The sequence below is a fragment of the Nannospalax galili genome, unplaced genomic scaffold (genome assembly GCF_000622305.1).
Source record: "Nannospalax galili isolate Female #2095 unplaced genomic scaffold, S.galili_v1.0 scaffold1077, whole genome shotgun sequence".
Lineage (NCBI taxonomy): Eukaryota > Metazoa > Chordata > Mammalia > Rodentia > Spalacidae > Nannospalax > Nannospalax galili.
This window is the reverse complement of record NW_008340429.1, coordinates 2018922-2035292: the sequence shown is the minus strand read 5'-3', so window position 1 is coordinate 2035292 and position 16371 is coordinate 2018922. Positions and strand designations below refer to the sequence as shown.

Below are 16371 nucleotides of genomic sequence, written 5' to 3'. Positions count from 1 at the left end.
TGCTTAGTGCCACCATGCCTGGCAAAAGACAAATATTTTTTAAAAAAGAAAAATAGTAAACAAGCCAGGCATGGTGACACATGCCTTTAATCCCAGCACTCAGGAGGCAGAGGCAGGCAGATATCTGTGAGTTTGAGGCCAACCTGGTCTACATAGTGAGTTCTAGCCCAGTTGGGATCACAGGGAGACCCTGTCTCAAAAATAAAGACCCGCCCTTTATCCAAAAAGGGTAGTCTCAATAATGAATCATGGCTAAGTGCAGTGGTGCATGCTCATAGTCTGGCTCTCAGGAAGCTGGACAGGAAGATCACTGAAGCCAAGTTCAAGGGCACCCTCAGGAACATACCAGAACCTCCTCTTAATCACAACAGTGAATCAACCAAAGAAAGAAAATGAGGATTATAACAAGAAAGAATGTGGCACAAACATTTTCACCCTCAACAGCAAGGACCCTAGACAGCACTGGTACCAATTTTCCATACCTGAAATTTTTAAAAAAAATATTTTATTTATTATTTTTAGTTTATGTGTATGCATGCATTACCTGCATATAGGTAAGTGCACCCGTGTCATGCAATGCCTGTGGAGGACAGGAGACTGTTGGATCCTCTGGAACTGGAGTTATACACAGTTGTTAGCTGCCATGTGGGTGCTGGAATTCAAACCCGGGTCTTCTGCAAGCACAGTCAGTGTTCTTAACTGCTAAGCTATCTTTCCAGCCCCAACCTCAAAGGTTTTTAAGAATATTTAAGGGATTAAAGAGATGGCTCAATGGTTAAGAGCACTGGCTGCTCTTGGCAGAGGACAGGGGTTTGGTTCTTTCAGTTCCAGGGCATCTGATACTCTCTTCTGACTTCTGTAGGTATTGCATTACATGAGTGTACTTACATACATGCAGGAAAAACTTACATACATGCAGTCTTATATTTTAGACACATAAAAATAAATAAAATTTTCATCTTTGGGAGGCGGACAGAGGCTGATCAGGAACTTTAGGCCAATCTTGGCTACACAGTGAGTTTGAGGTTAGCCTCAGCTATATGAGACCTTGTCTCAATCCTCTCCCTCCCCAAAAGATTTCCAAGAATAAATAATTAGCCCTGTTTTAAAAGCATAATGAAGCATAGGTTTAATTTAACATCTTTTTTTCTAATCATTTTTTTTATATGGGTCTGTTTTGCCTCCTTGTATGTGCAATGCCCTGCCAAGGCCAGAAGAGGGTGTCGAATCCCTTGGAACTGGAATTATGAACAATTACTAGCCTCCATGTGGGTGCTGGGAACTGAATCTAGGTCCTCTGGAAGAGAACAGCAAGTGTTCTCAACAGCTGAGCCATCTCTCCAGTCCCTAATTTAACACCTTATAGACCTCCAAATATGCAGCAGGAATCCAAAATATACAAAGTCAAATCAGGCACAAGGACCTAAGGAATAAACACAAAGTTGGCCTCTGGTGTGTGAGTGACTGGGAATTAGGGCCCGCTCTTCTATTTTGTTGTCAAGACAATATAAATAGTCCTCTCTGCTGTGTTTTCACATTTTTTTCAGATGGTTAGAAACCTTTCATTCTGGAACTTAACAGTCATAAAAACTTCTAAAAACTTCTAAAGTCAACTCTTGGTACAATTTAATCCAGAAATTTTTTCAGAGATTATAAACTTTAAATAAGAATATACAGCTGGGCATGGTGGTACACATCTGGCATCCCTGCACTCTAGGAGGCTGAGGCAAGAGAACTGCGAATTCAAGTCAGTTCAGGCTATATAGGAAGACCCCCAAAACAAAACAGAACAAGAATGCACACTATAGTATAGTAATTGATAAATCGGTTAGAGCAACTATTGAAGTATCAATCCAGGCAGCGTGTGTACACATTTACAGGTACATACCTGTAATCCCAGCACTCAGAAGGCAGAAGCACGAGGATAGATAGTTTGAGGCCAGCTTGGTCTACATAGTGAGTTCCAGGTCAGCCAAGGCTACATAGTGAGCCTGTCTCAAAACAAAACAAAAACAAAATACACACACACACACTCTCACACCAACAAGGGATTCCAAGAGGCTCTGCATTCCTGTTTGGCCTGTAAATCAGCCATGTTTCTGTGCATTATACACTGACACCCCTACAGACTTCCTGTGTTCCTTGCAGATGTTCAATGGCAGCAGATGATTACACATTTATAACTATTACACTGGGCTGGTTTGTGGGGCAGTTTGACGACTTTGTGGCATTTTTCCTTTGTATTTAATTTGAGTAGAATATGGAAAAAAAAAATCAAGTGGGTGATATGAGAACCACTGGTCTTAGGGCTGAAGAGATGGCTCAGAGGTTAAGAGCACTGACTGCTCTTACAGAGGACCCAGGTGTGATTCCCAGCACCCACATGGTGGCTAACAACTGTCTGTAACTCCAGTCAGGGTATCCAATGCTGCCTTCTCACCTCTGCAGGCATTGCATGACATGGGTGAGCTTACACACATGCAGGCAATACACCCATGCACATAAAATAAAAATAATATACCCCCCCCAAACAACAAACCAGTGGTCTCTACCCATTAAAACAGGAATAAAGACCCAGAGGAATGAAGACACCTAGTAGGACGTAAATAACATGCTGTGTTCAGCGCAGAAAAGGGGCAATGCTCCAGGAAAGGTTTCTATGATCACACCTAAAGAACGAAGAGGAACTGGGAATTCCAGAATGGCTTGGGCAAGATTGCCACAACTTCTCCCTATTTTGGTTCATTCTCTTTTGTAGAACCAACATTAACCTATTTATAGGAGTGTACTAAGTACAATATGAAAGAAGAGCGTTCCCAATCAAATCTGTGAGTACACAAATATGATTGTGTGCAGAAGTACAGTCATAGCAAGTGTTATTATTATTATTTTCTTTTTGAGACACAGTCTCCCTGTAGCCCCAGCTAGCCTGGAACTCACTATGTAGGCCAGGTTGACCTCAACCTCAAAGAAATCAAAGAGATTTGCCTGCCTCTGTCTCCCAAGTGCTGGGATTAAAGGTGTGTACCACCGTGTCCTGCAAAAGTTTTAATTTTTAAGAGATTCATTTAAAAAAATATATACTGAATGCTTATGTAAGAGTAGAAAAATTGGTTTTCCCAATCAACAAATGTAAACCAAAAAAATGAAACATTAATCTACAGTAAGAGGTGCTACACAAGAGACATTTATTAATGTTCTATTGTATTTACAGTTTTAATAAAGCAACCAAAGTGAATTACCACTTGGGCAGCAAGCACATCACCCTACAATTGTAACGCATAGGTTTCTGCTAACACATTGTAAAAGCAAGTAGTACAGTATGTTAGGGATCCTCTCAAAAGTTCGAAGCTAATTCTCTGCTTCCTAGTATCTGACCTTCTGGGATTCTATAAGCAGCTAGTTTCCAGAATGACATTTTTGTAATTATTCTGCATCCGTCTTTGCCCTTTATATTTTATGCATGACACTTTTAGATTTTCTCAGTACACACCACAGAACAAAAAAGGTAATTTCTGAATATAGACTACAAAAAATTAATGCTTATTTACCAAATGAGAACATTTTTTGATCACACCTTAAATGTATCTGCACTATGGTTTTGCTTCCAGGTGTTCACACACAGTACAACTGAACATGTTTCTAGGTTAATTTTAACAGTAAATATGGATTATGTGCAGAAATGCAGTCATAACCAAGTTATAACTTTTGAGAAAACCCCTTTTCGAACAGCCAGCCTTATACATATTTTACACTAAAGTCTGTAATTCCAAATTTGCTCTGAGATGGAGGATGAATAAAGCAAGATTGCCCCCTACTGACTACAGGGACATGGCTCATGCTATTTGAAATGACTACAAACAATATATATAAGGCATTATTATTAATACATCACAGACTTGATTGCAAGAGCTTTTTCAAACATTAACCACTAATGATTCGATGATTACAGAATTTTGCATTAACTATTAAAATTTTACACCTAGGAACAAATAGAGAAATGATCTTTTTTAACAGTACTTTATTTTTTAAAGCAGGTGATTACTCCTCTGTGTTCTGCATCTTGATTCACTTCCTGCAGGTGTTCTCTTGCTTCTTGAGGGGGAATTCATAAATGCAGGAAGGCCTTTGCCAGAAAACATCTGCCAGAGAAGGAGATTGAATAGTGAAACTCTAGTTAGCTTGTTATTTTAGCTAAGAGGAGAATGTAGTCATAGAAGACAGGATGTTTGGAGATACAAGAGGTACATTTCAACATAGTTTTAAGATTACTATACACTAACATCATAGTAGTCAATAAACATTAACATTTCCTATTCTTAACATAAAAGCCTCAAACTAGAAATAACTGGTATATTCTCTTTAAAAAGCAAGGCACCGAATTTCTCACTCTCCTCTGTCTTATTCCAGCACTCCTTACCAGGAGTGACTGAAGCACAGGACAGAATTCAAGTGCACAGGTAATTTTCCTTATATGCCTGTTGCCTTCATTCACTCAACAATTCTGCCAGCTCTCACTCAGGGAAGATTTCCAGGGATGCTGAGGATGTCACCCTCTACTTAAATTGTGGCAAAGTTAAAAGAAACTGTAAACTTATCCCCACAAAAATGTTTAGGATGTTCTTCAAGAGTCAATGTCTTTGGGAAGCAGGTTTTTCTGAAGATAATATATGCCATTCCTAATTAAAAAAATATATTTTATTTATTATTTTTTATTTTATGTGTATGAGTATTATGCCTGCATGTAAGTGAGTACACTCTCCTGCAATGCTGCGGAGGTCAGAAGAGGGCTTTGGATTCCCCTGGAACTGGAGTTAAGGACAGTTGTTAGCTGCCATGTGGGTGCTGGGATTCAAACCCAGGTCTTCTGCAAGAACAGTCGGTGTTTTTAACCACTGAGCCATCTCGCCAGCCCCGTTCCTAACTAATTTAAAGAAAGTAATATATATGCTTTTCAAATGATGTTTGTGTCTAATGTGTCCCCACTCCATCTCTTGAGCTGTGAATTGAACCTCCCATGCTAGGCAGGTTAATGTCATGGCCATGCCTCTGAGCCACAGTCCCAGCCCTGTACATCTGTTACTGCTTTAGCTCTCATGGAAATAACTTGGAGGAAAACTACAAGTAGCTCCTATTGCAATGCTAAAAGAGGAAGCACTAAAGACGCACATTCACTATTTAACGAGGATGAGGATCTACTTTTTGGTACCCAGTATCAGAGGAAATTAACTTATTAATTTAAAACTGTCAACATTTCCTAAACTTCAGATTCAGTTATGCTTAGCAGACCACTGACATGATACAAGGGCAACTTTTGTTTACACTGAGATGACAAAAGGGACCAAGAGACCTCAGCACAAGCATCACATTAGAGAGGATGACCAGACCACAAACAGCAGAAGCAGAAGGAAAGCTGGAACACTGCAGCCAAATGGAGGGTTTTCTAAGGAGGCCTAACAAACCTACGTCATTTTATTTTTATAGTTTTGAATAACAGATGAAAACTGATGAATCAAGGACTAGAAGTCAAAACTAGCCTGTAGGAACATGTCCTACCGGGTCACTTAATTTATGAGTCAGAACCTGCTACCCACTAATCATTTAAAATCAACAGAAGGACCTAGACAGGCTACAATAGTAAACTCTTAATCACCATACAAGCTCCAGATGAGACAGTTCTAGAGAGACTGCTGCCTCAGACTTGGAAGGCTGTCTGCAGAGACTTGAAGTCGAGTGCCACAGAAATGGTATGTGTGTGCTGGTGGACACACAGATCTCTGGGACTCTGGACACCACTGGTAGGCTAGGAATCAGATTATTTTGGGGATCCAGAAGCCCATAGACCGTTTAATTGAAAAAAAAAAAAAACAGGCCAACAGTCTTCTTGAATGCTTTGTGGTTTCTTTTTAAGCCAACTGTCTACTGGAAACACCATTTCAACTGTCTCGCTATTTTACATATCTGCTAAATCAAACTTTTACCTTGAGACAGATTTCCTGTAATAAGAGAGGAATCAAAGAACTGGGAGAAGGCTACAGGAAGGAAGAATAAAGCATTTGTCATCATGCAGGAAAAAAAATAATTGATCTTTAAAGACAGAGCTCACAATACTAAGAAAGTTTTTAATTAAGTGCTCAAGGGCTGGAGAGATGGATGGTTCAGCAGTAAAGAGCACTGACTGCTCTTGCAGAGGACCCAGGTTTGGTTCCTAATACCCACATGGTGGTTAGTAAGTTCCAGGGGATCCTACTACCTCTTCTGACCTCTGCGGGCATTACATGACATGGTACACTTACATACATGCAGGCAATACACACGTACACACAAAATGAAAATACATTAAGGGGCTGGAGAGATGGCTCAGTGGTTAAGAACATTGACTGCTGTTACAGAGGACCTAGGTTTGATTCCCAGGGCCCACATGGTGGCTAACAATGGTCCCTAACTCCAGTCCCAGGGGATCTGTCTAGCTGTTCCGACCTCCTAGGGCATTGCACAACATGGGTGCACTTACATGCGTGCAAACAATACACACATACACATAAAAAATTTTTTAAAGTGTTTGAGCTCATTAGTGCTCTGGGACTGGAGAGAGGGCTTAATGGTTAAGAGCACTGGCTAGTCTTACAGAAGACCCAGGTTTGAATCCCAGCACCCACATGGTGGCTAACAACTGCCTGTAACTCCAGTTCTAAAGGATCTGATGCCCTCTTCTGACCTCTGTGGGCACTACACCACATGGGTGCACCTACCTATATGCAAGCGTAATGCTCATACACATAAAATTAAAAATTAAAATAAATATTTTCTAAGGAATTGGGTCTGATGGTTAATCTTCATCATCGACCTGACTGGACTTAGAATCACCTTGGAAACATATATTTGTTTGTGTCTAAGAGGGTATTTCTAGACAGGTTTAACTGAGAGGGAAGACCCACCTGGATGTGGGTGACATATTTCCATGGGCTGGGGAGGCAGACTGAATAAAAATGAGAAAGCAAGCTGAGCAGTGGCATTTGTCTATCTCTGCTTCTTGACTGCGGATGCAGTGTGAGCAGCTGCCCCAGGTTCCTGCTGCCTGCCACCATGCCTTCCCCATCACAAAGGACCGGATTCTCCAAATGCACCAAAATAAACCCTCCCTTTAAGTCACTTCTTGCCAGGTATTTTGTCACAGCAATGAAAAAAGTAAAACAGTGGGTGAGATGGTGCCTGCCTGTAATCACAGTCTCAGGATGTTGAAGAAGAAAGGTGAGTTCAAGGCCAGCCTGAACTATGTAGACACTGTCTCAAAAAAGAAACAACAACAAAAAAAATCATGAAACAATGACCCCCCCCTTGCCTCTCCAGTTCAGAAGGAAAAAATGTGGTTAAAATAAGGCTTTTGAATATATCGTGACTCACTGGCACAGGTGTTTTTGGTACAACACTAGTTACAGTTAGACCCACCCCCTTTCCATTTCAGTAATTACCACCTTGTTTCCCTACCAGAATCAGGTATTCTATAGGTGTACTTTTCAGTGAAGGAAAGACATAATTGTTTTGAATAATACAAAAAGGTACACTTCTTTTTCTTCTGCCTCCCCAGCCTCTGTGCCCACCCCTTACCAATTCTTCTTGCCTTGTTATTAGTGTACTTTTCTTTGTTTGTTTTGTCTTTGAGACATAGCCAAAAGCTGGTCTGGAACTCAGTATGGTACCAGAAGGGCCTCAAACTCATCATCCTCCTGTTTCACTCTCCTGAGTATTGAGATGACAGGTGTGAGCAACTACATCTGGTTATTATACCAGCATACTGTTTTCTCCCTAGAGCCCAAGTGGGCTGTGAAATAGTGCTCCAGTACTGCCTCTACCACAGTGATGTAAACTCTGTAGCTGCCTCAAGTGATTCTGAAAGTCTTGCCCTTATTAACGGACTTTCACCAGTTGAATTCTTCTTACCACTTAATGTTTGTTACAACTGCTAACCACGTGTCACAAAGCCTTTCCTGGGGCCTTCAATCAGCATGGCCTGAAAGGACGTTATTCTATCACCTACATAGTTCCCCAAGGAGCAAAGAGCCACGTCCAAGAAGGAGTAAACTGTCTTGTCAGAGAGCTCTCTAGAATATTCTTTTCTTAAGCTATCTCACTCCTCAGGGAGCTGTTGGTAAAAGGTGGAACCAGCTTCTGGGAAAAACCACCTTGGCTGGGCTTAGTCTCTGTGATGGTTTGAATGAGAATGTCCCTCATAGGCTCGAAGTAGTCGAACATTTTGTCCCCAGCTGGGGGCACTGTTTTGGGAAGTCTTAGAAGTGTGGCTATGCTGGAGGAAGCACATCAGTGGGGGTGGGCTTAGAGAGTTCTTAAGCCTTGCCCAATCTCCAGTCACACTCTTGTTTCCTATGCCTGCTTGAAGATGTGGACCTTAGCTTCCACTCCTCCTCCAGCCACCTCTGTTGCCATGCCTCTCCGCCAGGATGGACTCTTGGAGCTGTAAGCTCAAATAAATTCTTCCTTTTCTAAGTTGCTTTGGTCAGTGTTTCTATCACAGCAACAGAAAAGTAACTGATATAGTCTCCCATTCCAGGCAAGGGGAAAAGTGTTTCCCTTTCCTCTCTTGGATTTGACTCTCCTCACCACCACAGTGATGATCTCGGGATACGAACCTAAAGGAAGGCAGCAGGAAAGGTTCAATGACTACTTTTTGTTTGTTTTTTCAATGACTACTTTTAAGAGGCAGAAGCCTTAGCAGGCTTATTAGTAGCTCAAGGAAAAGGACTAACGGTTCCTAATGTACTCGTCTGACTCCTCACTCTGTGTGACTAGGCCTGAAGGGTTCCCTCTGAATGTTTCTTATGGAACTGGTGTAACAGGGCACCTTCTTGACCATAGCTATGCCATGTTAAAGTTTAGGCTGACTCTAGTCTCTGAAATTATCAGGCAGTTGGCCCAGGGTATGGGAACACATGTCAGCTGGACCCCAGCTGTCTTGGGAACAGGTCAGAGCGTCTCAGAGTGCACCTGCTAACTGCAGAGTTATGATTTCTATAGGTTATGCTTGGCTTGCTTCTACAAAATAGTAATTGTCACTTAATAGGATAGAAATTGTTAAGGGGGCTCTCCACCTGTAAGCTTGGGAAGTTAAACTTTTCACCCCTGGCTATGGTTTCTCTGAATAGAAGCTTACCCTAGAGATGGCTTGGTGCTACACACTTGGGTTCCGACACCCTTGTTTAGTAGCCCTAGCCAGTAATGACTTTCATTAGGCAAAACTTTGTCTGAGTGGTCTTCTCTGGTGAAGCACCCCGTAACACTGGTGCAATGGTAAGCAGTAGCCTCAGAACACTGGGTTCAGCCCCCACTATCAATATCGTAGCCCCTGATTACCCTAAGACCCTTCCTCCTTTTCTTTGTCAAAACATTTTCTCTTATGGAAGTTTTTCTCATTTGTCCTTATCAACAGTTTTTTGCACCCCCCCCCAAAAAAAACTGTGAAAAGGCTGTGCCTTCCTTATCCTCTCTGTAGCCCATCATAGAGCCTTACTCTAAAACAGAGTAGAACTCTGCAATGGAGCACACGATCACAATGGGATCCCCATAGTACCTTTAATAAATAAAGAGAACTCTGGTCCTGGGGAGATTTGAGAAAGTTTCTGGCATCTTCCGAACTTTTGCATAATTGATAAATCCTCTGAGAAACAGGAGAAAGCCTAATTAAAAAAAAAAAAAAGTCAGGAATGAGTTTATAATTTCGACATTAAATCCCTTCCCCAGAATTACCCCTCCAAGAAGGAAGATGCCATTTTCCTGCTAAAGACTATTAACAGGAGCAGTTTCCTCCAGGGTCTCCAAAGGACTTTCCTGTCAAATGATTCATTTCTCAAGGAGAAGACATGATCTCAGGAGTAAAAGCCTCTTGTTCTTTCAGGATTTAATTGGTCTCAAAAGGAAATCAAATCTAAGATGGGACCAAACATTTATATTTGGAGGCCTCACTGGGAGATGCATGGGAATTTCCTGAGTTCCAAAACAGCATCCTACATGATGAATCCAAAAAGGGGGAGGTTACAACTGGTGGGATTAAGCCTAGCATGGTGGTGCACAGCTTTAATCTCAGCAGAAGAGGCAAATCTCTGTGAGATCGAGACCAGCCTGGTCTATGTGAGTTCCAGGCCAGCTATGGCTACTGAGAGACCCTGACTCGAAAACAGAAAAACTGGTTGTTTTTTGGGGATAAGGGCTCCTGCTACTAGATTGGCCTCCAATGTAGGCAAGGCTAGCCTTCAACTCCTGATCTACCTGTACAACCAGAACTTTGCTTTTTTTAAGCATAATTCCGTTTTTTGAATTTTTTTTGGCCAGCATTACATACTGTTGTCCACTAGATGTCAGCATCCCCTCTAGTGTGTTCTCTGTCTAGTGTTTCTGTCTCCAAAAGGTTTTAACTATGTACCCCTGGCCTGGAACTCACAGTAGTTCTCTACTCTTAAAGCTAGTACCAGAATCTACATTCACTTCTCAAACAGTCTGCCAGGCAATGCCCTGACTCCTCCAATGAAAATACACTCTTAACCCTCCTTCTGAGATGCTTTTAAACATGGTTTTTAATACCTTTATTGAGCTACAATTTGCATATGATATATAAAGCTCATTGTGTACAATAAACTGAGTTTTTGTGTATTTACTGTCTTGTACAACCATAATTATAACCTGATTTCAGAGCATGTTCTTCACTCCCCACAACCCTGGAACTTCAGTTGTTCCTCTCCACTTACCTGCTTGCTCCTCTCTTTCCCCAGCCCCAGGTAATCATTAACCTATTTTGTTTTGGAAGTAATTTTTTTTTCTTTCTTTTTTTTGTCTTTTTGAGACAGGGTCTCCCTGTAGCCCCAGCTGTCCTGGAACTCACTATGTAGAGCAGGCTGGCCTCGAACTCACAAAGATCCACCTGCCTCTGCCTCCCAAGTGCTGGGATTAAAGGCGTGCGCCACCACGCCTGACCTGGAAGTAATTTTTAAATACATTCAGTGATGAAAAGTTCTTTGTAGTTAGATAGAAGACTTCTGACAATAACCAAAAGCCACCAGTGCCAAGCTTATGATTAGACAGTGATGACGCTGCAGATGTATAGTGAGCCAATCACATTATCTTTAAAAGCTACCAGGAGGCTCTGCTATTGTTTTGTAGAAGTGACAGTAGTAATAAGAGTGATCTCCACTACTGTATCACATACATTTCTTCATAAATAACAAAGAAGCCACATTAAAATAATTCACCCTAATGTTCAAATGTTCATTTCTTTAATGATCAGCAACAAAGAATTTAAAATAAACATGAAGAGTAAAAAATATAATTTATAGAGTAACAGATCTGTCTGCATACACATACAGAGATACACACAGAAATATATGTATGTATATATAGATGTATATATACACATATTATATATGAGTGTTTTGTCTACATGTATGTAGGTGCATCATGTGCATGTAATGCCTAAGGAGGTTAGAAGAGGACATAGGATCCCCTGGAATTGGAGTTACAGACAGTTGTTAGCTGCCATGTGGGATCTGGGACCCAATCTTGATCCTCTGAAGAACAACCAATGCTCTTAACCACAGAGCCATCTCTCCAACCCCCAACATTTAAATATTTTTAAAGTCTCACTTTACTATAAAATAACTTTCTCTCACTTTACTATAAAATAACATTCTTATCAATGGTAAACTAAAGAATTCTGGAAACCCATAATTTCTTTCAGAAGTTACAGATCTAGCCAAAGATGGGTCATATATACAACAACAGGTACACCTACAAGCAACTCAGGGTTGAGTGTGCAAATCCTCTGTGGCAATAACTCACTAGTAGAAAAAAGCCACAGACTGTAGAGTCATTAGTATGCTCTGCTGATCATATATGAATAGGCTAGGAAAAATCTAGCACTTCAAATTCAAAGAGACTTTACTAACATGTATGTTACTCTATTGGTGCAAACTGTCTAATCTTTAAGAAACATTTTATCTCACCAGAGATGCTTCCTTGTGCAGCAAATGGCAATTAATATAGACACCCACAACTGGCCAATATTCAGAGAACAAAAGGCCGAATAGGGCATTTATTTCAAATTTCTGCCTCCCAAGGCTCAGAGGTCTTTGTGGAAGAGGGAGAAGAGCCAGAGGTGGTAGATGACCATAAGGATACGGAGTTTTCCAGGCAGCTGGTCAGTTACTCATATGAACTCAGGGCAATGAGGACAGCATGCACAAGTCTCAGGTAAACTCAAACCAGACAAAATTCCAGCAGACATGGGGAAGTGGGTAAGAAATCACAACTCAACCTAAGGAACTTTTGGCAGGGAAGGGGAGAGACAGCCTCTTACAGGGACTCTTGATAGGTTAACCAGGCTCTAGTAGAGGGACATTTGAGGACACAAATCTGACTTTATAGGCCATATTATGTGTGTGTGTGTGTGAACACATATATAACAGAGTACATTAAATTGGGCAAGGGTCAGTAAGGGGTAAGTGTGGATAGGGGAAGGGATCTAAATACTATCAAATTATATTGTATAAAAATCTCAAGCATTCAATAAAATTTTTTAAAACAGAAACATTTAAAAGTTACATATTAGGGGCTGGAGAGAATGCTCAGAGGTTAAGAACACTGACTGTTCTTGCAGAAGACCTGGGTTCAAATCCCACATCCACACAGCAGCTAACAACTGTCTGTAATTCCAGTCCCAGGGGATCCAACAACCTCTTCTGTTGTCTTTGGGCACTGCACAACACAGGTGTACTTACCTACAAGCAGGCATAACACTCATACACATAAAAATAAAAATAATAAAATATTTTTAAAAGTTACATATTAAATTGATGGTTAATACTATATATTAAGATGAGGGTTTACTAAAGTAATTTTAGTTATATGATTTAAGATAACGTTTTACCTCCTTGTTTTATGTTAAAAGCACTTACCCAAAACCAAGAACACCCACCAGAGCCAGTACTGACCATCAAAGTATCCAGGGAAATAAGTGGAAAACTGAAGGGAAAAAAAAAAAAGGTAAATACTTTATTGCATCTAACAGACATGATTTCGCATACTAATTCAAGGGCACACAAAACATTACTGTCATTTAGACCACACAATAATTTTAAAAATACAAGTCTAGGGACTGGAATGATGGCTTAACAGTTAAGAACACTCACTGGCTGCTCTTGCAGAGGACCCAAGTCTGGTTCCCAGCACCCACATGTTGGCTAACAACCATCTGTAACTAACACCTTCTTCTGTTCTTCTGGCCTCTGTGGGCATGGCATGACACAGTGCACTTACATGCATGTAGGCAAATCACTCATACACATAAAATAAAACATTAAAAAAAAATACAAGTCTATATATTAGTGACTTGAAATTGCTCCAACAAATGCAAATCTACTTCCTTACATGAAAAAGCAATCTTTAAAGTCATCTGCTTTGTTATAGACTCATTTTCAAACTATACAAAAAGAACTGCTTTTGTTGAGACAGACTTGGCTATATAGTTCAGGCTGGCCTCAAAGTCTTGTTCCTTCTGCCTCAAGTCTCCCAAGTATTGAGATAACAAGCTTGTGCCATCACACCTGGCTCAAAATGTGTGTAAGACAGATCAACATTTGCTAGATCTGACCATAAAACCCTAAGGCAGGAAATGTGTGCAAGTGATTTTGGTTCACTTCATCATGAAATGAGACCTAAAACAAACCAGATTATCACTTTAAATGTTGAAGTAACAAAAACTACAGATGAAAAATCAAATATTCAGAAGCATTCTAATTACTGTCTCTCTACATAATCTATCAATCTATCTTCTCCGTTATATAACTTACCCTGACAATCAGGATCCACTTAATTAGAGAGAGACCAAATCCTGAGATGGCCCCATACCTTCCTGCAGCTGAGGTGGTCAGGCAAAAAGACAAGAAAAACCCAATCCAGTTGAAGAGGAATGCCACTGTAGGAGCAGAAGGGGAAGATGTGTTAGCCAAGGAACCACAATAGCATCCTCCATCCCAGCCTCTGCTTAGATGACTTTCCCAGGGATAAAAGACAGCCTGCCCTTCACAACACATCTCATTCTCCCCCCAAACATCCTTCTCCTAACTTCCCCCAAAATAAGGAAAGCTCTCTCTGAATATCATGCTTTAGCCTTTATATGTATTGCTATTCACTGTCAAAAATGCCACTAACCTGTACCTGTGCTCTTTGCTGTTAATATACTTAAGTAAACTAAATACCTTAGGTATTACACTGGATAGCTTCAGCTGTCAACTTGCCACACTTGAGGGAATTTAAACTGAGGAACTGCCTCCACTGTATTGGCCTGTAGCCATATCTGTGTGGTATTTTCTAGATTACTGAGTTGATATAGGAGGGTCCAGCCCATCATGAGTGATGGTATCCGTGGGCAGGTGGTCTTGGGTTATATAAGGAAGCAGGCAAAGCACAGGCCTGGGGAGCAAGCCAGTAAGCGGGTTTCTCCAAGGTGTGTGCTTGAGTTCCTGCTTCTAGGTTTCTGCCCTGACTTCCCTCCATGACCTGGGAGATGTCAGATTAAATAAACCCTTTCCTCCCCAAGTTGGTTTTGGTCAGTGTTTTTAATCACAACAATAGAAACTAGGACAGGTATTAAATTAGAGTCCCCAAATAATCTGATTCAAGTTATTCATCTTCCTGCTTTGTGTTCTGACAGTTCATAACATCATTTCTAATTGCTAATTCTAATTTTCTGTGCTTTTAATAGAACAAGTAAGTATTCACTTTAAAGTGAGGTACATAAAAAGATTAATACAAAATAACAGAAAGGGAAAAATCAAGTTGATTTTGGTATCAGAAGATAAAAGTTCATAAAACAAAATTCATCAAAATAATTTTCTTCCTACTCAGCAGGTTGAGTATGAGCCAATGGGATAGCAGCGGGCCCTATGGGCCTGAAGATGAGGTGAGGCTTGTGTAAAAATGCAGCACCCAATTAACTGTTTTAATTATACCTTCCATGGATTAATTCAGAGAACTTGGGTTGTAGGAAGTGACTCTGTTGTGTATATACTTACTGAAAAAAGTTAACATAAAAATCCCATCGTTTCCTATCCTTAGCTGGTCAGCATCATCAAAATCATCCCGACCCACAAAATCCTCATCCTAAATGAAGGAAAAAAGAATAAGGTAAAGTCATAATAAATTATTTCTAGACAAAGGAATAACATCAGGAAAAATAAAAGGAGCAAATACAAACACTATAAGCATTAAAAGCTCAGCATATTTAAAAATTTTTGTATTTTGCATTCTAAGTAAAAGATATAACTGGAGCAGAAACAAATCATTTTTTAAATACTGCCATAGCTTTCTAAACAAACTTTTCATTTTAAAAACCCAAATTAGTGTTCTTCTCACTGATACTGTCTGTGCTAGGGACTGCATCTAGGACTTCACACATGCTAAACAGGAACTCTGACATTGAGCTACATTTCTACGCCAAATTCTTTTAAGAAAGGGCTTCGAATCAAAGCTTACAAAGAACTGTTTACTCTTCCTTCTAAAGAACATATCTCAAAGGCTCTCTTGAGTAGCCTGCACCCTTGTCTTGAGTGCGTACTGTTCCTCAGCGCCCATGCTTCAAACTGCTTTTTAATAAATTCTAATTTTTCTTCCAAAAGATCTATCTCAAGAAAAGAAAAAATTACACATGTGACTTAAATTCTAGAATATCAGTAACCTGGGGTCTGTTTCAGGCTATATTTGTAATCTAGGGTCTACTGAGGAGATAAAATGGACCAGTTCAAGTGCTGACATAGACCCAAGGGGAGAAGGACAGAACATTCATGCATGAAGAGGTCACAGCTGTCCACCGCTCATCAACAGAAGCATTTACTTGCATTTGAATACAGGTCTGACATAACTTACCTCCTTCCTGGTAGATAAGATCTTTTCATCCTCATCAGAAAACACACTATTGCAGTCTAGAATGAACATCATCCTGACCAACACCAATGTATGTGGCCTACCTTTCCAAATGATGTAGATTACAAATTGAAGTATTTAAAAGTACTGAATATAACTTCAAAGTAAAACTGACAAGACTTCTACAGAGTTCAATGAGGACTCCCCAAATGGAAACAAAATGTTTTGGGGACAATCAGAATTTGTTCTATCTGGAAAACGAGTTGGGATGACCCCTACCAAACTGCTACCAGTGGTTTAGAGCAAGGGATCTACAAACAAGAATGCAGTGGCAGATTTGTTTCCTAATTTGTTTTTTTTGGTTGTGAGCCTGAGCCTTCAACAGCTGCGGCATCTCTCCCATCCTCTTTTTTTTTTTTTTTGTTTTTTTTAAAAGGGGTTTTCCTT

The 16371-nt window shown here is 40.3% G+C and overlaps 1 protein-coding gene across 1 annotated transcript in view; it reads right to left on the bottom strand.

Moving 5' to 3' along the window:
• Positions 1-3164: 3164 nt before the first annotated feature.
• Positions 3165-16371, bottom strand: part of Ndfip1 (Nedd4 family interacting protein 1) — a 51132-nt gene continuing 37925 nt past the window's right edge. Inside the window, exons 4-8 of the mRNA XM_008835524.3 lie at positions 15078-15165; positions 13854-13978; positions 12960-13026; positions 9587-9692; positions 3165-4142 (exon numbers count right to left, since the gene is read on the bottom strand). Coding sequence (XP_008833746.1) covers positions 9589-9692; positions 12960-13026; positions 13854-13978; positions 15078-15165 — 384 coding nt within the window. The 3' untranslated portion in view covers positions 3165-4142; positions 9587-9588. The remainder of the gene's footprint in view (positions 4143-9586; positions 9693-12959; positions 13027-13853; positions 13979-15077; positions 15166-16371) is intronic.